Source organism: Anabrus simplex, chromosome 5 (genome assembly GCF_040414725.1).
Source record: "Anabrus simplex isolate iqAnaSimp1 chromosome 5, ASM4041472v1, whole genome shotgun sequence".
Classification (NCBI taxonomy): domain Eukaryota; kingdom Metazoa; phylum Arthropoda; class Insecta; order Orthoptera; family Tettigoniidae; genus Anabrus; species Anabrus simplex.
Window position 1 is genome coordinate 132,960,140 of NC_090269.1, and position 27,382 is coordinate 132,987,521.

The following is a 27,382-nucleotide window of genomic DNA, read 5'->3' on the forward strand; positions in this document are numbered from 1 at the left end:
ATGAGCCGAATGGGCTTTCGCTGAATCTTGTTGGAAATATCCATAAAATTTCTCCTCATCTGATAATATTTGGAAAAATGGCATGAGTATTAGAGTGCGATATCCTTGTGCATAATTGTATTCTGAAAAAAATAATAAAAAAATTGGCCCAACAGTTCACTTTGCTGTAACAGTGCACCAAACAACAATTTTTTCTTTATGCAATGGAACCTTATAAATTACATGGGAATTATGTGTACTCCAATACCGATTGTTCTGTGAGACAACATGTCCTCGCAGATGAAACCGTTTCTCATCAGAAAAAATTGTTAAATGAGGATCCACACTACCGTCCACAATACTTTGTAACATCCAAATACAAAACTGAACTCGTTTTCCATCATCTCTGGGCCGTAATTCATGCACGATATGCACTTAGAGGTCTAGTGGCAGAAAAACGGATGTTTTTGAAACACTAACTTCCTGTGAAACACGTCTTAGAGATTTATTTGGAGAGCGTGTGAATGACGCACTGATTTCACCGATTTTGTCCTCTGTCAGTACTCCTCATTTTCACTTAGGAAATCTAGCATTTAGCAATCCTCTTGTCCTTAGTTCATTAACAAATCATCTAACAGTTTCCCTACCTGGCATTGGAGCACACAGATATTTCACTGCAAATTGTCTGCACACCTCTCTACATGACTCTGTTTTTACGTATGTATCGTACATAAAAACTATCTGCTCAAGTGGATATTTAGCCTGTTGCATTTCTAACCACTGCATTATACACGCACTGCACAGCTGGCTGGCTTACAGCTGCCGCCTTCTCAACCTTGACTGGTGCTTCTCGAGCCCACCCGTGGTTAGAGAGGTTTCTCCCAGCCCCATCCATAAGCAAATACACTGCAGTTTGCTATTATAAGCAATAAGGTTCATAGTGATCTATATTGAAATACAGTTACAAATTAAAAACTAAAAAGCTAAAAATTTGATACTTCACCTATAGGTGGAACCATTTTTACCTTTTTAGCTTTTAATTTGTACTAGTTTGTTATATCACTATAGATGCTACAGATCAGGGGTGGCCACTAACCTTACTTCTGGGAGCCGCAAATGTAGGAGACAAAAATTGGGAGCATGTTTAGAACATGGTTTATAAAATGAAGTCATGCTTTTCATTTTATAACGAATGAAGGAACATTTATTTTTTACACTACACACAACATTATTTTTCAGGTACACATCAAGGAATGAGATTTTACTTTTGAGAAGTGCTTTTTTGAGTGTTCATTTTTGCTGTTAGTGTTTTGATATCTGGCTGATAATTGGTAAGCACAGTTCGCACAAGTTCACTTAAATGTTCATCAGTTAGTTCAGATTTATATTTAGATTTAATGAATTTAAGCATTGAGTGCGGTGATTCACACACATAAGTAGTCCCAAAGTTTGAGATTAGTCTCTTGGCACACTTTTGTTAGTGGTATTTTTTTCTGGAACATTCTTCCGAAATTCTATGGTAGAAATGCCACTTCGTTTGAGTCTTTTAGTCTTTCGTCCTCTTGCAGTTCTAGTAGCTCCAACTCTACAGCTGCTGTATCCTTTATTATTGGTGATAAAACAGGACAGCCATCACCCACAACATCAACAGCAAAAGGATTTTCCAGGAATGAAAATGAAGGTTTAAGTGATCTCAAATCATTAAATCTGCCATTGATTTCTTCAGCAAGCCATACATTTTACTCATGTAATCTTCAGTTTCCACCTGAATGTCAGTAAGGCTTTCAGTAATTTTCTTCAAACGTTTGAAGTGAGAAAATGTTTTAGTCTGGAGGTCTTTCCCAAAAAGCTTCAACGTGCTATGAAAGCTAAATACAGTCTGGGCTAATTCAGAAAAGTTTTTCTCTTCCTTGTAAAGATATGTTTAGCGTTTTTAAATGCTGTGGATCTGTGAAAAAGCAAAATCTAACAACCACTGGGGGGCATTAAGTTCAGGGAATGATTTTCTTTCCATAAACTGTTTGATTGGATCAAGTAATTCAAAAAATCTGTCAAGAACATTGCTTATTGATGGCCATCTTATTAATCAGTACCAAGATACATCATCAGGGAGCTCATCATTGTTCATATCTTCTATAAATGATTTGAACTGTCGGTGTGTTTTGACACTTGAGCGAATACAGTTCATAATTTTTAGAACTACCTGCATAAAATGTGGGTACTGAAAATATTTTGCTGCTAAATGTTCTCTGTGAATAATACAATGTACAGGTATGAAATCAGGAAATGACGTGTCAGCATTTAATACCCCAATAAGCCTTTGTTTCATTCCATTCATAGATGGTGCACATCGGTAGCAATGCTGATGCTGAGTTTTTCTGCAAAACACCATTCAGGGCTTCTTTAATGTCACAACCACGAGTTGTATCCTTCAAAGTAACCAGGTCTAAAAGTTCTTCCACCACCTCCAAGTTCTTTGACACATACCTCACAAATATGGCTAGTTATGGTTTACCTTTGATATCAGTAGACTCATCCAGAGTACTGAGCACTCGCTTAGATATTTTTGTAAATCATTTAAAATATCCGCACTAATAACAGAAACTCACCTCTCTATTGTGTGTCTAGCAGCGGGCATTTCATTGTTCATTTTCAGCAGTTTCTTATTTTGGGTTCTAAAACAGAAATAACCTGCACCATGTCCTTAATAAACTCCCCTTCTGTGTAAGGCTTTTTTGCTTTTGCAAAATTAAAAGCCAAGATGAAGCCAGCTTTTGTTGTCAAATCTGCTTTCTTGGTAAAAATTGATGTAACCTTATTCTGACCATGAAGTTTTTCCTTTAGTGATTTCAGTTTGGTTTTCCTTAACTGAGAGCCAACAGGAAAATCTTTGTTGAAACCACCGTGGTTAGTGTCATGATGGCGTTTTAGATTACTGGCCTTGAACTGTGACAAGGTTATTTGACACAAAAGAGACATTGGCTTACCGTTTTTTTCTACAAAATCGAATTCTTGCTCTCAGTCGGTATTAAAAGCTTGATTCTCAACTTCATATTTACGCTTCTTAGACAGCATCGCAACTGTTCAGACACCAGGCCACAACTGTACTCAAACAGCACACAACAACCGCACACAGAAATGTATTGGCACTCACTACTGCCTATACGTGAACATGACTGGCTTCACCTCACGACACTGACTCACTGACACACTCTCCCACTCAAAGCACTATCTAACAGAAGGCGATGGAACTATCTTTACCTCCCATGTCTTACCACTGATGTACAGCGCTAATAACGTTAAGCCACACACCGCTGCTACTGACTGCCGCTGGCCGCGAGATGTCGTTAGATTCCATTAATTATATCATCTAATTTTACTCTAAGGTTGGTGTCAAGAGCCGCATGCAGCTCGCGTGCCTTGTTGTGGCCACCCTGCTATAGATTATTTCACATTTGAGATTATGAGTGTTTTAATATCTCCAATGTCTTCATTACAGATTTTTCCTTACATTAAAGATGGACCCTAGATTCTTGTTTTAAAAATTGGGAAAAAGTGCATCCGTTATTTGGGTAAACACAGTATTAGGCTTTCTTTATTATACTGCAGTGTTACTGATTTTTGCATATGCATGTGTTTTGTTCTCTAGGTCAATTATTATTTCCTGCATACTGGTACCATAATATTCAAATGGGTCTTTTTATGTGCAATATCACTATTTACAAAATATGGTTTAGCAGATACTTTCAGTTGTTGCAACTAAATACCTAATGAATTAAAAACTTCAACAGCTCATCAATCTGTTGTTTATTGATCTCGCTAAAGCTTTCGACACGGTAAATCACGAAATTCTGTTATCTAAATTAGAAGATGCTGGAATTCGTGGTGTTGCATTAGAGTGGTTCCGCAGCTACATTAGCGGAAGAAAGCAATTTGTTTCCATCAATGGTTATCAGAGCCCGGACAAGGAGGTGAAATGTGGAGTTCCACAAGGGTCTATTTTGGGCCCTACCTTGTTTCTGATATACATAAATGATATAAATATTCTAAATTTAAAGGGTAAAATTATGCTTTACGCAGATGACACAAATGTATTCTACACTGGTGACAAAGTGGACTCGGTGATCAATAATATGCAAGAAGACATCATCGCAATAAACAAGTGGCTCAGTATCAATAAATTAACCATGAACGTCAATAAAACTAAATATATGATTATAACTAAGCCGAGTGGCACGGCAGGTACGGGCTAGGAAAAGCGGCGGCCCGAAGGGGCTGGATGAAGGTCGTATTAAGCGAAAGATACCAACACCAATTAACAACGATATCTCGCCAAGCTTCTTTAATTACAAGTTCGAAAACTTTAACTCCTTTAAGAACATCAAATAACGATAATTTACAATTAAGAAGATAATACCCGTATATACATTCAAAATTATTACAATATACTAACGAGGGAGCCAGCCCTCTCTATCAGGTACAAGTCCACATGCATACGTGGAGGGTTTCGCTTTGCAACTTCCCGAACATAATATGAAAGACCTTCAAATATTACGATAAGATTGAGAATAAATTAAACATGGCCTTCCAGTATCTTAACCCAAACAACGCCCGAAGGCACATAGAAAATCTGTAGTGGATTACAATAACGTAAAAAGCAACATCTACTTAACCCCACAATGGAATGTTTCGGCCATGAAAATACTTTCTTTAAACTGAATCAAACACATCAACTAGAAATCTTAAATAAAGATCGAATCCAAAGCACAAAGTTCCTATCATTACACAGTGACAAGCCTCGTTTTTACCTCAGGCACCTTAAATTTCGACATCTTAAGGGGACAGTACAATAGCAAGATCCCTCTTTCTCTCTTACCTCCGCGCTAGCGTGCCGGGTTCGAGGGGCTAGAAGGCAAGCCCAGGAGATAACAGACTGCTCAGAGTGCCAACAGCCGAATCGCCCGGCCGGCCGAGGAGAACGACCGCGAGCCGAGCAGCGGTCACGTGGACCGAAACTCCCCTCTAGAAGAGAAGGGAGTTGCAGAGGGGCGCGAAGCAAGAGAGATAGAGAGAGCTCGGAAGGGAGGGAGGACTCTTCAGGGCGAGAATACTTCTACATTTCCCTGAAGACATGCGGAACGGGCAAAAATACATTTATTCCATAAGAGGGGCAAGGATAGGAAATAAAATACATGTAAATACATCAAATTACACAATACATAGTACAGCTTGCAAGCACATACACTGTAAAAACACTGAAGAAAGATAGTCTGGGAGGGGGATCACAGTTTACACGGTTCAGATCCTCCCCGCCTAAAAGCCGACGCCGGAGAAGATGAGAGTAGACCTTAAAAATAAAATATAAATGCAGTTCTTCTAAAAAGAGTTCCATGCGGTTGGAAAATTCTCCTAGTTCAAGGAGAACACATTCCCAAAATCACTTCAAAACTTCAAATTCAAAATTGAATAGAAATGCACATAAGGAGGTTCTGTGCCTTCAATAATCTCCTGTTACTAGGAGCAGACTTTTGTAGAATAACAAGTGGACTCGGAAGAAGGAATTTGAGCCACACCAAAAGTTCATAAGCGGCACAGGAACTTGGCGAATAAGTGACAGCGACGAATTTCCCACTCGGTCCTTCACATAGCTAGGTCGCAGCAGGTGAGCAACCAGAAAGAGTTGTGCGCCATAAGAACAGATAGGCACGAAGATAGGGGCTCCGAAGGCGTAACATGGTCCATGAGGAGCCGAAAAACAGGTCACAGCCAGGGCAAGACGTACCAACAGCTCCACCGAGGGGCCCTCTCAGAGAGCTCGGCAACAGGATGCACCAAATGACTGGAAAAATAACAGAGCCAACAGACGTCTGTCCTTTTGCACTTTTCAAGGAAGGACCGGGGGTAGGTCGACAACACCAGGCCGCATAAGGACCCGGCAGCAGCGCGGAGGTAAGGCGGGAAATCAAGAAGGGAGAGAGAGAAAGGCCGAAAGGGGCGTGAGGTAAAAGGAAATACAAGAACAATTAATCAAAAGATACCGTTTAACAATGGTAAACATTTTAAAATACAACAAGATATCATCCTTAACTAAGGAAACCCTCCACAAGTGATTCGAAGCGAGGCGAACTTGGTGCAAATGGCACCGACAATTTAGGCAGGCTTGACTTGGGAGAGGTGGACTCTAAACACCCTCTCCGCCACGGGGTCCCTCAGGAGCAATGTGACAGGAGTCAAAAATTTAATGACAGTACAAGGCCCCCAAAAGCGGGGGGAGAGCTTACTCGAAGGAACAAAATTCTTCACAAAAACCTTATCACCGACGGCCAGGCTGACAGGTTTTCGCCCCTGATTGTAACGTTGCTGCTTCCTTAAATTAAAGACCTTAAGGTTAGCCATAGCACGTTTCCACGTAGCCCTAACATTAGGAGGATCGATATTCTCCGGCAACAGATCATTTATATTCCACAAATTTGACAAGGGTGAGTTAGGTATGAAACCAAACATGAGAGAAAACGGGGAGGACTTATGCGCCTCATGAACAGCAGTATTGAAAGCATAGGTTAACCAAGGAACAGTCATATCCCACCTCCAAATATCTTCATGATGGAAGGCGATAAGCGCAGAGCGCAAATTACGGTTTACCCTCTCCGCGTACGACGGCTGAGGATAGTAAGCAGAGGTCGTAACGTGAGAGATAGAAAGGCCGAAACAGAATTTTTTAAAGCAATTGGACGTAAAAGCCCTCGCATTATCGGAAACTAAAACTTGACAAGGCCCAAACGAAGAAAAAATGTTTTTCAAACACCTTACCGTGGTGTCAGCAGTAGCAAGCTTGGTAGGAAACATCCAGGTAAAGCGAGTGAAAGCATCAACACAAACAAGAATGAACCTATTACCATCCCCTTTCGATTTGGGGAGGGGCCCAACGTAGTCTATAAACATACGCTGCATAGGGCGAGTAGCTTGAGAAGAAGATAGAAATCCGACCTTAGTATTCAGCGGTGGCTTGCTAATTTTACAAAGCTTGCAAGCTCTAACCAATTCGCGCACTTCACCATCCAATCCCTTCCAAATGAAATTCTCACGGATTTTCTCTCTTGTTTTAAAGACCCCGAGATGGCCCGCAAGGGGAGACTCATGAAAATATTTAAAAATCATGGGCACGAGAACGGCAGGTACCACCACCTTCATCCTTTTATCATGGCGAGCCGTACAACACAGAACTCCGTTCCGTAACTCGTAGGGAGCAACCGGTTTACCTAGCTCTAAATCTTGGATGATGGGTCCCAAGTAAGGGTCTTCTCTTTGAATTTTTCCAATGTCATGATACAATATGGGGGTATCTGACAGAAACGCCGCAGAAATCGGCAGGGCAAGGGACTCAACAGCAAAGGGTTGATCATCTTGAACCCCCTCGGGAGAGTACATACGGCTTAAAGAATCAGCCAAAATATTATCCGACCCCCGGATGTGGCGCACTTCGAACTGAAAGGCAGAGATCCTGATCGCCCACCGGGCCAAACGGCCAGTTCTACGAGGACGACCCAGAACCCAGCTCAACGCCTGGTTGTCCGTTTCAAGTTGGAATTTAACGTGCTCTAAATACATCCGGAACTTCTCGAGGGCAAACAACACGGCTAAACCTTCAAGCTCGTACACCGAGTATTTAGATTCCTGGGCGGACAAGGTCCTGGATGCATAGGCAATCGGGCGTCTGCCAAATTCTGACTCCTGCAACAACACCGCGGCGACAGCGGATGCAGAAGCATCGGTTTGGACTATAAACGGTTTAGAAAAATCGGGCATGGCAAGAATAGGCGCGTTGGAGATGGCCAACTTAAGATCTTCAAAGGCGGCCTGCTGAGAGGGTCCCCAATCAAATTTAACCCCTTTCCGACGCAAGGAGTTAAGCGGGCTGGCACGCTTAGCGAAGTCCGGAATGAACTTGCGAAAAAAATTTATCATGCCGATAAACCGTGCTACGCCTTTCACATCCTTAGGGGGGGGAAATTCACGAATGGACTGGGTACGAGAGAGGTCCACGGAAACACCGTCAGGCGAAACCACATGCCCAAGAAAAGACATCTGGGGCCTCGCAAAGGAGACCTTAGAAAGCTTGACGGTAAGGCCCGCCTCCCGAAGGCGCATCAACACTTCCTTAAGGTGCAACAGGTGCTCCTCGAAAGTTTCAGAATAGACCACAAGGTCATCCAGATAGTGATATAGGTAGTTAAATTTAATGTCCGAAAACAGCTTATCCAGAAGCCTAGTAAGAACGGCGGCGCCCGTCGATATGCCAAAAGGGACGCGCAAAAATTCATATAAATTCCAGTCTGTGGCAAATGCCGTCACATGCCGCGACTCAGGAGCCAAGGGGATCTGGTAGTAGGCTTGATTTAAATCCAAGATAGTAAAATATCGAGCCTTCCTAAACCAGGAGAAACAGGAGTGTAAATCGGGGAGCGGCACGGACTGCAACACAATTTTCTTATTGAGGACCCTATAATCCAGGACAGGCCTGAACCCGCCCTGAGGTTTAGGGACTAGGAAGATGGGCGAGGAATAAGCGGACGTAGATGGTTGAATAATCCCCTGGTCAAGCATCTTATCGATGGTCTCCTTGAGCGCCTTCATCTTAGGCGGGGACAAACGGTAAGGTGGAATCCTTACTGGAGTTGAATCAGAGAGTTCGATTTTATACTCCAAAAGATTGGTCACGCCCAATTCCTCAGAAAATACGTCCGAAAAAGTGTCGCACAACTCCCTCACACTCCGCGCCTGATCCTCAGGGAGATGGCTAAGATCACATACCATCTCCTCTTGAGGGGACGTAACCGACCGGAAAGAGACAGAATTAAATGAACCAAGGGGAATCTTTACCGATTGAGAGAATCTGAACCAACAAACCCCCTTTTGTAGGTCCAGAACCAATCCGGAGTAAGAAAAGAAATTTATCCCAAGGATTACGGGACATGACAAATCCTTGGCTACATAGAAGGAGAACTTCCAAGAAAAGTTAGACACTCTAATTTTACTAGTGAAGCTACCTATAATATCGACCATAGAAGAATTGGCTGATACACAGGAAACAGAGACAGGAAGCAAGTCCGAAAACTTACATATAGCTTTATGTGCGATATACCATTTCTCGCTGACCAAGGAAACTACACTCCCCGAGTCCAGCAAGGCCGATACAGGCTCGTTCCCCATTTCAACCTTAATGAAGGGAGCACTACCTTTCAAATCCGCAGAAATCCGTAAACACTCGGGCGGAAACGTATCACATAAAGGCTGAACAGAAGCACAACGAGGGCTGTCATCAACTGGGGGACCGTGAGGGACGGAAGCCCCCTTACCTAGTCAGCTTGACGCTGAAGTTCCAGCACAGTTCTTCGCAAAATGCCCCGGACGCCCACACTTAAAACAAGCCAAATTGCTACTCCTATTAGGAACACTGGCATTAGCCGACGTGCCCACCGGGCGACGACCAGGAGTCCTAGTGGGACAACGGTTCCGCAAATGATCGCGTGATCCACACTCATAACACCTTCTCAGGTCTGCAGGCTTTCTGGAAGCGGGAGCGCCGGATACATAGGGCGATGAAGGACTACTTCCCGTACGCAAGGTGTCCGCATGACGAACTCCTTCCGCGGCGACGACCATTGCCTCCAACTCCGAAAAATTGCGGGGATGGGCCGCGAAACACAAACAAGAACGATACAAGGGGTTTATGCCCTCAACAATAGTCGAGACGATTTGCTCTTCTGAAAAATGGAGCGCGAAGACCCTGGCGTAATGTTTAATATCCAAAATGAAATCAGCCAACGACTCATCATTACGCTGGACTCTGAAGTAAAATTTCTGCACAAACGAATTTAACGCCCTAGCTGGAATAAAATGCGTCAATAAGTGCGCGTGGAATTGCTGAATAGTTTCCTGTTCCTTAATGGCCTTAACAATCCTATACGACAACTCACCACTCGCGGAGGGATAGATAATCTGCAATATATGACTATGAGAAATTCCAAAATCCAGGGCATGGTCCAGGAATTCGACCAAGAAACGAAGGAAGGCTACAGTGTCGCTCGCCGAATTGACAGAGTAGTATGGGGCCCCCTTCAACATTAGCGTTAATGGATGAGGAATATTGGAGAATATAGACACATTTGACGGTGGGATAGATTGCAAAGGTTGCTGTTCTTGCTGTTCTCCAACCTCTCTATTCCCTATAGGTTTATCCGAATCATCTCCACCTACCACGGAGACCAAAACAGGTTTGGTTTTGCCTGCCAATTTCGTTAACCATAAGTCAGTTTTCTCCAACGAGCTAAGCGCTCTACCTTCCAAGTCCTTGATTTGGGTCCTCAATTCATCCTTTAACTCCAATGACAAAAGGTCCCTAATACGCTGAACATAATGCGTGAGGCGACCTTGAACTCTCCTCAACTGATGACTAGACACTACGTCGCTTTCCAAAAATTCCATAATTGAAGCAATATCAGTTAAATTAGTATCAATCAAGGACGCGGCACTGCCCACCTCGCCATCGGTATAACAGGGTACAACGACTGGCTTATCTAAGTTGGTTCGTAATAATGCTTCATCGTTCTTGACCGTACCTCGAGATTCAAGATTCCGAATGGTCAACTCATACAGTAATTCTTCCTTTCGGAGTGAGCCCGGATAAGCTACATCTCGAGTAGACATTTTGATAACTTAAGGGACAAAATGGGGCGCAACGTGGCGGAGGGACACCGAGAGACCCCCTCCCAAGCGATCAAGTACATTTACTAATACGACACCAGCCCCATACAACCACGCTCTGCTACCAGCTGGCACGGCAGGTACGGGCTAGGAAAAGCGGCGGCCCGAAGGGGCTGGATGAAGGTCGTATTAAGCGAAAGATACCAACACCAATTAACAACGATATCTCGCCAAGCTTCTTTAATTACAAGTTCGAAAACTTTAACTCCTTTAAGAACATCAAATAACGATAATTTACAATTAAGAAGATAATACCCGTATATACATTCAAAATTATTACAATATACTAACGAGGGAGCCAGCCCTCTCTATCAGGTACAAGTCCACATGCATACGTGGAGGGTTTCGCTTTGCAACTTCCCGAACATAATATGAAAGACCTTCAAATATTACGATAAGATTGAGAATAAATTAAACATGGCCTTCCAGTATCTTAACCCAAACAACGCCCGAAGGCACATAGAAAATCTGTAGTGGATTACAATAACGTAAAAAGCAACATCTACTTAACCCCACAATGGAATGTTTCGGCCATGAAAATACTTTCTTTAAACTGAATCAAACACATCAACTAGAAATCTTAAATAAAGATCGAATCCAAAGCACAAAGTTCCTATCATTACACAGTGACAAGCCTCGTTTTTACCTCAGGCACCTTAAATTTCGACATCTTAAGGGGACAGTACAATAGCAAGATCCCTCTTTCTCTCTTACCTCCGCGCTAGCGTGCCGGGTTCGAGGGGCTAGAAGGCAAGCCCAGGAGATAACAGACTGCTCAGAGTGCCAACAGCCGAATCGCCCGGCCGGCCGAGGAGAACGACCGCGAGCCGAGCAGCGGTCACGTGGACCGAAACTCCCCTCTAGAAGAGAAGGGAGTTGCAGAGGGGCGCGAAGCAAGAGAGATAGAGAGAGCTCGGAAGGGAGGGAGGACTCTTCAGGGCGAGAATACTTCTACATTTCCCTGAAGACATGCGGAACGGGCAAAAATACATTTATTCCATAAGAGGGGCAAGGATAGGAAATAAAATACATGTAAATACATCAAATTACACAATACATAGTACAGCTTGCAAGCACATACACTGTAAAAACACTGAAGAAAGATAGTCTGGGAGGGGGATCACAGTTTACACGGTTCACCGAGTATAAAAAATATTAATCATTCAAAGATATATATTAACAACGCGGAAATAGGTGAGGTCGATCACTTTAAATATCTGGGTCTAATAATAGACAAACATTTAAGCTGGGTAGAGCATGTTGATTACATTGCAGAAAAGATAGCTCCAGTATCTGGGCTTTTGAGAAGATTAAGATATATTGTCCGTAGGGAAGTTCTACTTACAGTATATTACTCACTCATCCACAGTCACTTACAATACCTAAACGTAATTTGGTCTCGTTGCAGAAAGACAGTCCTTCATGAACTTATGGTAATACAAAATAGAGCAATCAAAAATATCTATAATCTTCCTTTTGACACACCCACTCGAGATCTATACGCTAATAGTAAAATTATGCCCTTATCTATGTGCACTGCTTTTAGATCATCAATATTAATTCACAAAATTAAACTAAACAGTGTCCTGCACGATAGTAACTACATACTGAATTCAGATATTCATAATTATAACACACGACAAACAGGTGACATAGCTCTCTTTCAATTACACTCATATAAGTATGGCAACTGTAGCTTTAAGTTCTCAGCCATTCAATCATATAATCATCTTCCAAGAGATTTAAAATCAATTTCCAATCTGTCTTCTTTCAAAATCAAATTAAAGAAAGTGCTATGGAATCAGTACCTAAGTAAGTAGATGACTCTCTTTACAATACTTTGTGCAATGGTAACATAAAGGAAATATTTAGAGTAACGTTCACTGTAACAACTTATATATTTATGTGCAGCCAATGTATATGTATCATATTAATTTTAGACGCTAAACAAATCGCATTGTACAATTCCTGTATATGAGCCGTTGGCTTGTTGGAATTAATTAATAAAGTAATAATACTCTCATAAAAAGTCCTCAGAAGATTTCAGAGTTGGTTCCCTGCATTTAGAATGGAAAGAACTATAGCGAACAAATTAAAAGAAACAAGTCATAAAGGTGGAGTGATTTCAAACAGTGTCTTGAAATACGGTAATAAAGGGAATGGGGCAACTGCAAGGTTACAACATAATCCAAAGATATTACAAAAACCAACTGGAAATGTTACAATGGCAATTAGTCGCAATAAAAAGCATCCGATTTATATTGTATACATTTTGCCAACAGGGGTCAATTCATTTTTTTCTTAAAATAACAATTAGCAATACCTACTCTCGAAAACATTCTAAATACAATACATCTCAAGAAATAGGGAAGATAATCAGCATTGAATAGTGAAAAGAATAGATATTTATATGGCATTATCCAAGTTGCAAACTGGGGATATATGCCTATTTGCAGACATTGTATATTAGTGGGATATTTAAAAGATTATTTTGACAAATGTGACTGACAAGACAGGAGTTTCTTTTTTATAATCTACTTGGAAGAAATTATAGTATATATTTCTCAATTGATATTCAACCACTTGCACTGTTTTAGTTCATTCAAAGATTGTTAATCCTTACTTCCAGAACATACAGTCATTTATTAAAAAAATAATTTCAACTTGTACTTCTTATTTTGGACATACTTAGAAAACTTCAAAATCCAAAAAATAAGACAAAAGAAACACTTTTAAGAATTTTAATTTGCATCTGAAATAATACCATAGAATTGGAGACTTTGGACCATTTGACGGTGAGACAGTGGTCCTGGTCTAGAAAGCCAAGAATAACTGCTGAGAGGCTTCATTGTGCTGATCCCACGACACCTCGTAATCTGCAGGCCTTTAGGCTGAGCAGCAGTCGCGTGGTAGGCCATGGCCATTTGGGGCTGTTGTGCCATGAGGTTTGGTTTAGTTTGTGGACAGTGATTTTAAAAGCTCAAGTACCTGAAATATCCAGATGTGAAGTAAATTCTGACACTTCTTTTTATTTTTGAGGCACAAATATGTTAACATATAACTTTAGTTAAATTTACTAATTAAACACAATTTTATAATAACAAATGAAATTAAAGATACATTCAGTGAATATTCTTACAACCCTTGTACAAGACAATGCATATTCAGTTACACATTTCAACAAATCTTCAGAATGAGGTATCCAAACACACTTTGCTCAGTTCAGCAGAAATGAGTTGGTATTAAATAGTAAGCATCTTGCGTTCATTTTCTAAACTGCAATATAAAAGTTTCTTAATTTTGTAATGCCCCCCAGACATGTTTAGAACATTATTCCAGTTCTTTTAAAAGTGTATATAATCAGAATTTTGCAATGCCATTAATAACAACTTAACATTGTTGCTTGTTTGGTGTTATGTTTCAACGTGCTACCATTGAGTCATTAACGATAAAAAGAAATTCTCTGGATTATGAAACCTCCAGATTTACATGGAATTCAAACCAGAAGGACCTGAATTTTCATTTCAAAGACCTAACTTGCATTTTCTGGGTTTGAGTTGTTGCCGCTTTGCAGAGAAGCTAGTGATGTCATTGCTCAGCTATGATATACCAATGCCATCCCATGTAGGAGTCTATCATATTCCAAATATCTTTTTTTTTTTTTACTGGTTTAATGTAGCATCCCTGTGCACAAGATCAAATAGCACAAGACTCATCTTGAGAAGATTTATCTCACACCTAGCCTATCATGGGTCATATAGCCCTCAAGAATGACTTCATTTTTCTCCCAAAACTATCAGTTAATATGACTCTTCCTGAGACAATAAAATTAGGATCCACTCAAAACCACATTGAATGGGGACTGTTATTTACTAAAACTAAGAGAAAAAAATGACAGACAGAAAGTAACACTGTACAAATACACAGGAGCATAAGATTCACGATGTCATAGTTTACTATTGCCAGATGACTTTTAGAGAAAAAGGTGTGGCAGTAAAAAGACAGCAGTGGGAACTGATTTTAAATTTCTTATTTTATTGTATTAATTTTTATTTTTGTATAAGATTTTATTCTGTTTGAACTTTTGGACTTGGAGTAATTGTTTCAATCTCATAAACCTGGACCTATCCAGATCATTTTAAATTCTGCTTTAAAAAGTCTTATTAATCTTTTTGTTTTCTGTCAAAATTTGTGAAACTACCTGTACCTACATGCACAGTTCTTTCTGGAAGTGAGTTTCCTGTTGTGTAAACGAAGACTTTTCTCAGACATTTATTATCACTGTGTAAGCAAGAAAGAGCAGACTTTTGATTGGAGAAAATAAGAGGAAATGTAATGGGTGAATGTGAAAGTTGCAGGTGAATTCTGCATTCTGATTGGTTTTCTTTGGTAGTTGCACCATTTCCTGTTTCTCAAACTTACCCCACTTCTTTGGTGGGAGCGAGGTAGCATTTATGTCTTTGATCATTCTTTGATCATCTGACCATCTTAGCGAGCGGTCATGCTCGTCCTTTGGTCCCCTTGTGGGAAACTCGGTCTCAGGGTTTATTTTGGGTTTTAACTTCATTCAGATGTGATAATTTATCTTTTTCTTAAGTAGGAGTTTGCCCTTGAGTTTCATGTTCACCACTAAATTTGTCTAAATGACTTAGCTTCTCAGCTAAGATCATATACTGTACTATTTGTTTGGGGGCAATACCCTTTTTTCTTAAAGGAGAACACAGCACAAAAACACATATTTCGTTATTCATTGCTAAATATGTATTATGGGAATGTAATAACAATGCCGTTAATCCGGTGCCTCTATGTCCAACCATTCTCAAGTTATGTGCGGAAGTAGTAACTGGTCGTGACGTCACTGCGCTGTAGAGTCTACCTGGCAGCCTTGACGCTGGGAGTAAATTCGCGCAGTCTTTTCCCGCACTCCATCTGCTACTGCCGTGTTCTTCTGTTGCCAGTGTTAGTGGGCTTATTTTTATTTATAATGGATGTAAATATCATTCGTCCATATCAGTATGAGCCAGAACGAATGACGTTTGCTGATGTCCATTCAGATAGCGATCTTGACATGGATATGCTAAACACTACAGGCCGTGCCGGCATGCGAATTTGGTGTAAATGTAATGAGTGTACCATCGTGGATACGGATGAAGAAAGTGTACGCTGTTGTGAATTAGACAAAGTAAAAGCAGTGAAATCGGAGAAATTTATGTGTATAACAAGAAATCCCTCATTTACAAACCTTATTTTTGACCGTGAAGTATTGACAATGACAAAGCATAACATGAGCTTAAAAACAAAGAACATGGCAAGGAAACGTTTACTGACAGCTTTAAATCCATCAAATAGAACTTGGCATTTTATTTGTAACAAACAGTTCACTTCATGGGTAAATTCATGGACTGCGATTGGTAAAAAGAACAGAGTTGTCATACTATCATGTGTTGTCAACACCATAAGGAACGCATTTCCAGAACCCGATGGCACCTATGTGGGCTTCAAGCTGTAAGTGAAAAAATGAAATTAAAACAGTAGAATTATGTAAGACTTTCCTAAGCTTGTTTGTATGATAAATATAGATAATGTATTATTTTGACATGAAGTATGGTACCTCATTTATTGTTACGAGTGAAATCGTGAGAAGTGCTTCTTGATCAGGTCATCATTGGAAGGTCGAGGTACTGGAGCGATGTTTTTAGGCAGTGACAGATCCATTGCTTGATCTTCAGGTGAGGCTCTACTATAGTTAGTTTGCAAGAGATTTATTATTTTCATTATTGCCTTCTTCCATCCATTGCTTGACGCCTCATATTTCTGTTTTATCACCCAGGCTCCTGTTGATTTTGAGTACTGAGTTTTGATACCAGCTTTTAATTTATTGATGTTCCAATTATAATCCAATGCAACAATCACTGACCTCAGCTTTAAGCCTCTGTACAAGAAATAAACTCTTTTAGGAGCGTATTTCAAACAAAGGTTGTGATAACTTTTTAGGCTTCCGGTGTGAACGTAGTGTTTTATATGTTCCACATCTTTTAAAAAAGATTTGTTTAAAACTACTTTCTTCAAGGCTTCATATGAATTTGAATTTCCTTTAATCCACATTTTCTTTCTCACTTCCTCCTCCGTTAATGTATCGTGCTCACAGAATTTCCATTCACTGTTTTCTAACCACTTATGCTCATTTTTTTACGTGGTGCAAAATTGACATAAATTTATTGATTAACACAGAACTTCTTGATTGATAAATTTCATTTTTGTTCCGTATTGATAGTCACCATAAGTCGACCTCTCAGAAGGTCCCACATGTGATAATAAAATAGTATTGATTAGGTGGAACTTTTCTTTCATTTATGACTTATAACACAGAACTGTTTCCATTACATGTTTGTGCTGCCCACCATAAATGATTATTTATAGTGGCCTTCCAAGCTTGAACTTCTGGATAATTTTTATTGAGAGCTTTTATCTTTTTTTAGACTTTTTATATGTGCCAGACATCAAATTCATGTTCAATATCAGGAAACTGCGTTCTCAGTAAATACCTTACGCCTTTGTGTCTGTCGGAAAGGAAGAGTTTTATATTACAATTTTCTTCCTGTACAATCTTCCTCATCGCGATTTCACATGCAGCCCTTTCAAGATCACCATTCACCATCACTCTCTGAACAAGTTCCAAATGAGCTATGCGGCCTGTATTTATATCCATTATTGAATACACTAAATATTTGGCTGAAAAGCTAACCAAATGGGTTTGGCACTGCTTTTCAAACAATAAATAATATTAGTCCTTTCTTGATCCCAAGCACCCTCCACTATCGGACCAGTTACTCTATGAATAATTCTATCATATACAGTTCGTGACATCATATGTACATAAATGGACTTGCAGGATGATCGAAAAGGTTCAAACAGAATGCCTGACAACAATAATGCTGATGATATTAGGGCATTTGCTTCCAGTTTCTTTCCTTCCATAGGTTGAGAATACCAACGGACTTTATTACCACAATTGCAAAGTGATTTTACGCACAACATAGTCCCTTTATTGTAATGTGAAATGTTTTTCACTTTACTTTTACAATCGAAACAGACTTTCAACGTATTACGTCGTGTTACGTACATGTAGTACGTGTTGAAGAGATGATAAGTACAGAACAAAAATGGCCAGCCGACACCAGTGGGATCCAAACCCACAACCTCCCGATTTCACATCGGTTGCTCTACCAATTGAGCTATGGTGGCCTAGGCCATCTTTGTTCTGTTTGAAAGGATCTGAGCTACACGCCTGGCACTGCTGCTGGCACACTGTAGAGTGCGTTTAAGTCGCCCGTTGTGGGGCATGTCAATGAATATTGAATTTTCACGACCGCATTGTAATCGAAACAGACTTTCAACGTATTAGGTCGTGTTACGTACATGTATGATGTAGAAGTTGATTCCCATAGGGAACCTAAAATATTTGTCCTGAATGAGTAAATTTATAATACCAATATAATGGTCCGTTATTAGACATTATAAATTTTCCAGCTAACTCATTCTTGGTTGCCTGCGTTTCGCCCTCATGTGCTAAGTTAGGCTCGTCAGTTGGGACTTAGCACACCACCCAAGACGCAAGGCTAGTGCATACCGTGGAGGCCACTGCATAGGCTATTTGAAGCCACCAGCAGTGCCAATGCACTATGAGAGCTATGTCTCATTTCCAAAAATAGATGCCTGCCTGGCCATTAAATGATGTAGATGTTGATTCCCATAGGGAACCTAAAATATTTGTCCTGAATGAGTAAATTTATAATACCAATATAATGGTCCGTTATTAGACATTATAAATTTTCCAGCTAACTCATTCTTGGTTGCCTGCGTTTCGCCCTCGTGTGCTAAGTTAGGCTTGTTAGTTAGGACTTAGCACACCACCCAAGACGCAAGGCTAGTGCATACCGTGGAGGCCACTGCATAGGCTATTTGAAGCCACCACCAGTGCCAATGCACTATGAGGACTATGTCTCATTTCCAAAAATAGATGCCTGCCTGGCCATCAAATGATGTAGATGTTGATTCCCACAGGGAACCTAAAATATTTGTCCTGAATGAGTAAATTTATAATACCAATATAATGGTCCGTTATTAGACATTATAAATTTTCCAGCTAACTCATTCTTGGTTGCCTGCGTTTCGCCCTCGTGTGCTAAGTTAGGCTCGTCAATTGGGACTAAGCACACCACCCAAGACGCAAGGCTAGTGCATACCGTGGAGGAAAGGAAAGGAAACGTAAGTTATTTCATTCCCGCCGCGAGTGCGGCGGGCGGGCCATCAGCCGAACTAGCGGCTCTTAGGCCTTGCGAATCAGAAAGGGAGAGTGAGATTAACAAGATCTAGCGGGTATGTTATGCACATACGTAAAATATGGAGAATGTCCCAGCGCAGAAGGGTACAATTGAAACAGAAAAGTGTGAAAGTCCTGCAGCATTGCTTACATTGCACTACTATAACGTAAAATAAACAGAATTGGCCTGCAGCTCTTCTTACGCTGCAATGTTAACTTTAGACATAACGAAAAAGGAGGAAAGTAGAAGAGAGTGTTCAGTTGTCCTTCGGAGTACGTCGGCAGCAAGTGCGATAAAATCGCACAAAAGAAACCATAGAGACGTAGCGAATAGTAATGCACGTGAAAGACACTTTATTGCACTTTTTAAAAAAAATCATTGAGGGCGCTTGCGGCGCCGGATCGTCGAGGGTGGACAAGAGGATCAGTACCGCACCCAGGAGCATCGGGAAAACAAAACATGAGTGGACAGTTTGCGGTTCGGTTGAAAGGTTTAATAAGGAGCAGGAGGGTAATGTTGTAATAGGAGGTAGTAGAGGGTGGTTGTGATGTTAGTAATGGAGGTAGCGAGAAGACGAAGAAGGTCTAGGTTCGGGAGGGGCGACAGGAAAGATGGGGGTTGGGGAGCAGGTAGGTAAACCGATTGCGGGGGTGGGGTGGGTGGCGGGTCCGGTCGAGGACGTCGAGGAGAATTGATGGGAGGTGAGCACACATTTCGGGGTGGGGAGCGAGAATGTTCCACGCGGTAGTGCCGACGACGGATGCGGACGCCAGAGGTGATCAGTTTGTAGACGTCTTCATCGGACGGTAGTTGGAGGCGTACCATAAACGTTGGGCCAGCATTGTTGTAGATACGGAACACTCGAAGTGCCGGAACGCCTACCATGTGGAGTTCCCCCAATATGTCCTGTTCCGTGATGGTAGGGTCGATGCCACGAAGGGCGCAGCTCGAAGACGGAGGCCAGTGAAGAACTGCGGCAGCGGCGGACTCTCCGTGGGAAGCTGGCTGAGCAGTGACGGTGGCAGCTGTGGTGGTGGTAGGGGGCTTTTGGGGACTGGGCAATGTGACGGATGGGGTGAGGGCAGGGGTGGACATGATGGGAGAGGGGTGGCTAATTGTAGGAGGAAGAGTGGAAGTACTCGGGAGGGTAAGTGCAGAATGGATGGAGGTGGTAGTAGTAGTAGTGAAGGTGGTCGTTACAGAGGTGGGGAGCGGTGGGAAATGCTGAAGTGTGCGAGGGGGACATAGATAAACGCTGGGAGGTTTGCCGGGGTCAGAGCGCAACTATTGAAGGATGAACTGAGGAGTAGGAACCACCTTATAAAGCCGTCCGTTGATGTTTACTCCACTGGTTTGGAGGGCTGCCGTGTCGACGTGATCAAAGAATTGCACCATGATCTGTGTTGACATGTCATTAGTGGTGCGATCGTGTAGCCGCCTGACTGAACGGATGGGAAGAACGTTGAAAAGCTGATTTTCGTCGATAGCGGGGTCCACACCAAGAATAAGATGAGTAGTCATGGTAAATAGGGGAGGCAACAGCCAACAAGGCGTCTGCCCGTTTAGTTATTCTTGGGCCGACTGAGTGTGCGCAGAGAAGAGGGCCACGCAGCCGAAAAAAGTGTGGACATGTGAAGGATATGAGGATCGGCGATCCTTGATGACCGTGGAGGCTGCTGCTGCTGGAAAGCTTTCATTCCCCGCCCGAAGGACGGGGTGGGCCCCCTAGATCGTGTCGCGATCTCTCGGGCCGGGAGATGTGGAGAGAACAGTGAGATATTTCAAATGAAGAAGAGGGAAAAACGGTATGAAAATTTGGATGAATGGCTACGGGGCTGAGGTTATGAGGCTGTGCGGGAGGAGTGACATGTTTAGAGGAGGGTACCAGGCTGTAAATGGAAACTGAGGAGGTGCAGGGTTGCCGTGATGTTATAGAGGGAGGAAGTTAGGAATCTCAAGATGTCGAGTGTTGGAGCTGATGGGGGGAAGAAACTGATTGATGGGAGGGGAGGGTAAACGGGTGGAGGGGGTCGATATGGACGGGGTGGCCTGGTGTGACGACGGGCATTGTTGGAGTTATGTAGAACAGGTTGGGGTGGTGAAAGAGATGGCTCAACTTTGTAGTGATGGCCAAAGATGTAGATGCAATGAGTTAGCTGGAAAATTTATAATGTCTAATAACGGACCATTATATTGGTATTATAAATTTACTCATTCAGGACAAATATTTTAGGTTCCCTATGGGAATCAACATCTACATCATTTGATGGCCAGGCAGGCACCTATTTTTGGAAATGAGACATAGCTCTCATAGTGCATTGGCACTGGTGGTGGCTTCAAATAGCCTATGCAGTGGCCTCCACGGTATGCACTAGCCTTGCGTCTTGGGTGGTGTGCTAAGTCCCAACTGACGAGCCTAACTTAGCACACGAGGGCGAAACGCAGGCAACCAAGAATGAGTTAGCTGGAAAATTTATAATGTCTAATAACGGACCATTACATTGGTATTACGTACATGTAGTAAGTGTTGAAGAGATGTTAAGTACAGAACAAAAATGGCCAGCTGGACACCAGTGGGATCCGAACCCACAACCTCCCGATTTCGCATCGGTTGCTCTAGCAATTGAGCTATGGTGGCCTAGGCCATCTTTGTTCTGTTTGAAAAGATCTGAGCTATAGGTCTGGCACACTGTAGAGTGCATTTAAGTTGCCCGTTGTGGGGCATGTCAATGAATATTGAATTTTCACGACCGCATTGTAATCGAAACAGACTTTCAACGTATTAGGTCATGTTACGTACATGTAGTATGTGTTGAAGAGATGTTAAGTACAGAACAAAAGTGGCCAGCCGGACACCAGTGGGATCCGAACCCACAACCTCCCGATTTCACATCGGTTGCTCTACCAATTGAGCTATGGTGGCCTAGGCCATCTTTGTTCTGTTTGAAAGGATCTGAGCTACAGGTCTGGCACTGCTGCTGGCACACTGTAGAGTGCCTTTAAGTCGCCCGTTGTGGGGCATGTCAATGAATATTGAATTTTCACGACCGCATTGTAATCGAAACAGACTTTCAACGTATTAGGTCACGTTACGTACATGTAGTACGTGTTGAAGGAATGTTAAGTACAGAACAAAAATGGCCAGCCGGACACCAGTGGGATCCGAACCCACAACCTCCCGATTTCGCGTCGGTTGCTCTACAGTGTGCCAGCAGCAGTGCCAGACCTGTAGCTCAGATCCTTTCAAACAGAACAAAGATGGCCTAGGCCACCATAGCTCAATTGGTAGAGCAACCGACGCGAAATCGGGAGGTTGTGGGTTAGGATCCCACTGGTGTCCGGCTGGCCATTTTTGTTCTGTACTTAACATCTCTTCAACACGTACTACATGTACGTAACACAACCTAATACGTTGAAAGTCTGTTTCGATTACAATGCGGTCGTGAAAATTCAATATTCATTGACATGCCCCACAACGGGCGACTTAAACGCACTCTACAGTGTGCCAGCAGCAGTGCCAGACCTGTAGCTCAGATCCTTTCAAACAGAACAAAGATGGCCTAGGCCACCATAGTTCAATTGGTAGAGCAACCGACGCAAAATCGGGAGGTTGTGAGTTCGGATCCCACTGGTGTCTGGCTGGCCATTTTTGTTCTGTACTTAACATCTCTTCAACACGTACTACATGTACGTAACACTGCCTAATACGTTGAAAGTCTGTTTCGATTACAATGCGGTCATGAAAATTCAATATTCATTTACTTTTACAAATGTAACAAATTTCAACGTATGTGAGCAAACTTGTCCCCGCTACAAAGAAATATGAACCTGTAATATGTACATCGTCATGAGTGTGTTCGTTATTAGTATCACTAATATAACTTTGACTGTCACTTTCATCTGGTTCATAGAAACTGTCATTCAACTGTTCTCCCATTACGTCACTGTTTAAGGCTGTGCTGGAAGTTGCAACGTCGAAGTACTTTCTAGCTATTTCACTTCCTAACTCACACTGTATTTCTGCACTGCATTCGTGTCTGTCTGGTGAAATATTTTCACTCATATCATTCTGAATGTCATGTACATCATTATTGATATCACTTTCGTTTAATACTGTGTCAACAAACTCCCTTCATCTTTTACCCTCATACCTTTCTGTCCTGCTCTTTTGAGTTTCTAGCGAGTACTCCCACAGTGTATTTTGTGAAGCAGCTTCCATATGAATTAGCATTCCTGCTTGAGAATCATCTCCATCTGTCGACGCCAGACATCTTACTGAAGGAACAGACCCTGGCTTCAATTTCAGATCTTGCAGCTTTTCCATAGGCACCACCTTCATTTTCAAAAGTTGTGTTTCATCATAGTCTGTATTTTTAAAATGCACTGAACACACAGTAGCTCCCTTACCGGGAGAAAAGTGTTTCCTCTTGCAAAATTGTACCCAACTCCTAAACCTTTGAGGTGATTTACTTTGATTTGGAAACCTATGGAAATGTATTTCTTTCTCTCTACACTCTCGGTTTCTACTCGTTGTGTTGTTACAGCCGTACACATTACAGGAAGGCATTTCGACAAACAGTCACTGCACTATTATAATAAACAACACTTCAAGTAAACGGAAGAGCGGCTGAGCATGTACTGCAATAATCAACTGGATGGCTCGCTCAGCACTTACAGCGCAGTGACGTCACAGCTACTCGTGTTTCCTTAGTTCACCGGCCTGCGGAGCGGCGCACAGCAAAATCAAATATATAGTTGAACACTGTCCGATACACTCTTTGGTTCTGAGGCAACTTGATTTTTGTGTTGTGTTCTCCTTTAACTTTTGTATTATGTTGTGATTATCCCTCAGGTTTGTCTCTGGATATTTCTGTGTCACTTTGCATAAGTACTGAAAATCTATGCACATTACCCGAAGAGTTTTAGATGATGCAAGTTTACTGTACCTCTGTGTTTGGTTTTATTTCTATATTTGTGTAGAATGGGACTAGCCCTCATTTTAGTCGACATGTATCACTGAATTAGGATTTCTATAGCTTTGAATTTAGTGACCAAATTTTTTTAAAGCATTTTGCACATGTCTGCAATTATATCTTAAAAACATAATTTGCCTTGTACTATGTGTCTAAGGTCTTTAAATTTTGAATTTCTGATTTTGTCTCCCTTTTCAAAAAAATAAATGTCATAATCCAAGGGCAAATACCCTCTCCATTTTCTTTCATAGCAAAAAGCTACGTTCCATCACTTTTCAGGGTTCCATGCTGCTTTCCACATCCATTTCATAGATGTCATGTTTCCTAACCTGTTTGTTTGCATTTTGTATTGTGATGCTTTTGTTGAATCTAAGTTTCTTATTAAGGTTAAAATGTCATTCTTTATTATTATTATTTTGTAATCGGCCAAAATACGGTTACAACATGTTCCATTAATTTCTGCAAATTAGAATTTGTTTTACTGAGCGAGTGACTGTGTTGTTTGGGTCACGTAGCTGTGAGCTTGCATTTGGGAGTTAGTGGGTTTGAACCCCACTGGCAGCAACCCTAAATATGGTTTTCCATGGTTTTCCATTTTTGCACCAGGCAAATGCTGGGGCAGTACCTTAATTAAGACCATATTTGCTTCCATTCCACTCCTAGGCTTTTCTTATTCCATTATATCCATAACGCCAGCTTGTCATTGCGACGTAAAGCAAATTGTAAATTTTAAAAAAAGTATATTTTGTTGAAGGCATTTGGCTTGCTGTGCTTCCACATTCAGATAAGGATATTGCTAGAACAAGTATGATATGCACAGACATGTTATTATTTATTTATTTATTTTTTTCAAAATTCTGGTTATATTTTGTACATACTCAATGTTACTTCAAAGAGGAGCATGATAACTAAGTGACATCACCATTAGCTTCTCACCAAAGCAGATGGAGATCAAATTTTGGCCAATGAATGTGTGATTTTTGAAATGAAAGCCCATCCTTGTGGTCTGGATTCCATGTAAAAGTAGAGGTCCTGTGCCTATGATCAAGGTATCAACAGTCATTACTGCAAAATGTTTTATTCTATTATTTATCCTGTTACAGTACCTCCCAGGAAACCAGTGGTGCTTACTAAAATTCTTTCAGCTTCAGCTGAGAGATAACTGGAGATGGAGAACTGTATTTGAATACAGTTGGGAAAATACAACTATTACCAATTTGCTACCTGGGAAAGAATATCGGGTACGGTTGCGAGTTTTCACCATACAGAGTGGTCCCACTGGGTTCTCCACACCAGTTATAGCAAGAACAAGGGCCTATAGTAAGTCCAAGTTATGCTAATATTTTGTATAAAGAGATCTCATTTTGTGTTTAAATGATAAAATCATTCTTAAATTTAAAGTTAGAAAATACATTTCTAACAGTCTATTTGTTGGAGATTAGGCATATTTCATTTCATAATTTATGACTTATTGAACCAATATATATTTTTGAGACAAGAGGAATGATGAATTCAGGTGAAGTAAACTTGTTGCCTATTCCTTGAAGTGGTGCAACTCTTCCTTCGGTACACCCCTTTTGGAGGTGAGCTGTGTGTAAAATTTTAATCACATATGAGCCCTCCTTCTTCTTCATCCATTCCCTTTACCAGATTCTCTCTGGGCAGGGTAGTGTAGCAAAGCCGTCCACCTTACTCGATCTTTCCACCACTCCTCTTTTAGTACTTTATTGCTATCGACTCGTCTATTGCAATACAGTCCACAACAGAGCTCCTCCATCTCATTCTAGGCCTCTTTGTAGTCTCTGTATCCATGAATGTTCTCTTACCAATATTAAATGTCTGTCAGTACCAGGAATCAAACATGGGCATCTGGGGATGGCAGCTTATAGCACTTACTGTTGTACCATGGAGGTGGACTTGAATTCAGGTAACAAATCCATATTCTACACCATGTACAGTATGAAAGACAGGGAAAATAGGATCGCATATTAGAATGAACCCACTGATAGGTCAGTGTGGGAAAAGGGAGCAGCAGAAAGAAGAGACCTGAACAAACTTCATATCTACTGTATGTGCAGTTTTGTAACAATAAGGTAGGTCAAACTTTCGGGACACACTCCTCACACATATGAGAAGAAAATATATTATATGGACATGGGTCCAGAAACTCTTTATTTCTGTGTTAGAACTCATTTCCTACAAATCTGCATAGTACATCAATCATGGGCAACACACAGGAACAGAACGTACCAGCATACCACATGAAACTCTTTATTACATGTTCAAAATGCTCTCCGTTAGCATCACCTGCCGTCGCGTTGAATCCCGGTACAAGATGCAGAGCGTCTTCCTGCCTGTATGAATGTTAATGGAGGGCATTTCATGCAGTATGCTGGTATGCTCTGTTCCTGTGTGTTTCACATGATTAATGGTGCTATGTAGAGTTGTAGAAAATGACTCTAATACATAAATACAGTAAAACCTTGTTAATTCAAAGTCATTGGGATGCAAAAATCGGGCTTCGAATGACTTTATTTTGAATTAACCGCCAACTCATGATTCAGAAATGCCAACACTTGCCGCGTCACAAAATATTATAAGATCCATTACTGCATGCCATTAACCTTAATTCACAGTTTAAATCTTTCAGACCGAGCTCGATAGCTTCAGTCGCTTAAGTGTGGCCAGTATCCAGTATTTGGGAGACAGTAGGTTCGAACCCCACTGTCGGCAGCCCTGAAGATGGTTTTCCATGGTTTCCCATTTTCACACCAGGCAAATGCCGGGGCTGTACCTTAATTAAGGTTATGGCTGCTTCCTTCCCACTCCTAGCCCTTCCCTGTCCCATCGTCGCCATGAGACTTACCTGTGTCGGCGCGACAAGCAAGCAAAAAAAAAAAAAACATCTTTCAGATGTCATGAAAAAGAACCCTCTTCCAAAATGTATCCAACAAGGTGAATTTACATTATTCAAATAATGCACTTGGATTACTTACTAGCAAACATAACCTCACACAACAGAAAAAAACAGAAAGAAACAAAGACGAGGACAAATTATGCTGGCTCCCCTGTGCAAGTGCTTATTGTTTGGATTACTGTACTGTTTGCATTTATAGATGCCTTGCACGTGCACAGAGAGTGCCCGGTGCCCTTAAAACATTGTCGCTTTTCCAACTTTCCTATGACGAGGGGAGGAAGTCTCTTGCTTCTGCCTGCATTGCAACACAGTACAGTGACCCCATCCTTGTACGATTTTCCGGCCTGGCACTTCTCTCCTTTAAAACCTGAACTCCGTTTGGACTCAGCATTAAAAAACAATGCATTTTCATCTGCATTGACAAT

The 27,382-nt window shown here is 41.5% G+C and overlaps 1 protein-coding gene across 4 annotated transcripts in view; it reads left to right on the forward strand.

The window, feature by feature from the left end:
* LOC136873850 (angiopoietin-1 receptor) overlaps positions 1 to 27,382 on the forward strand; it is a 540,166-nt gene that overhangs the window by 451,240 nt on the left and 61,544 nt on the right. For all 4 annotated transcript variants that reach the window (XM_067147131.2, XM_067147132.2, XM_067147134.2 and 1 more), the window contains one exon: positions 25,144 to 25,360. In XM_067147131.2, coding sequence (XP_067003232.2) covers positions 25,144 to 25,360 — 217 coding nt within the window. The remainder of the gene's footprint in view (positions 1 to 25,143; positions 25,361 to 27,382) is intronic.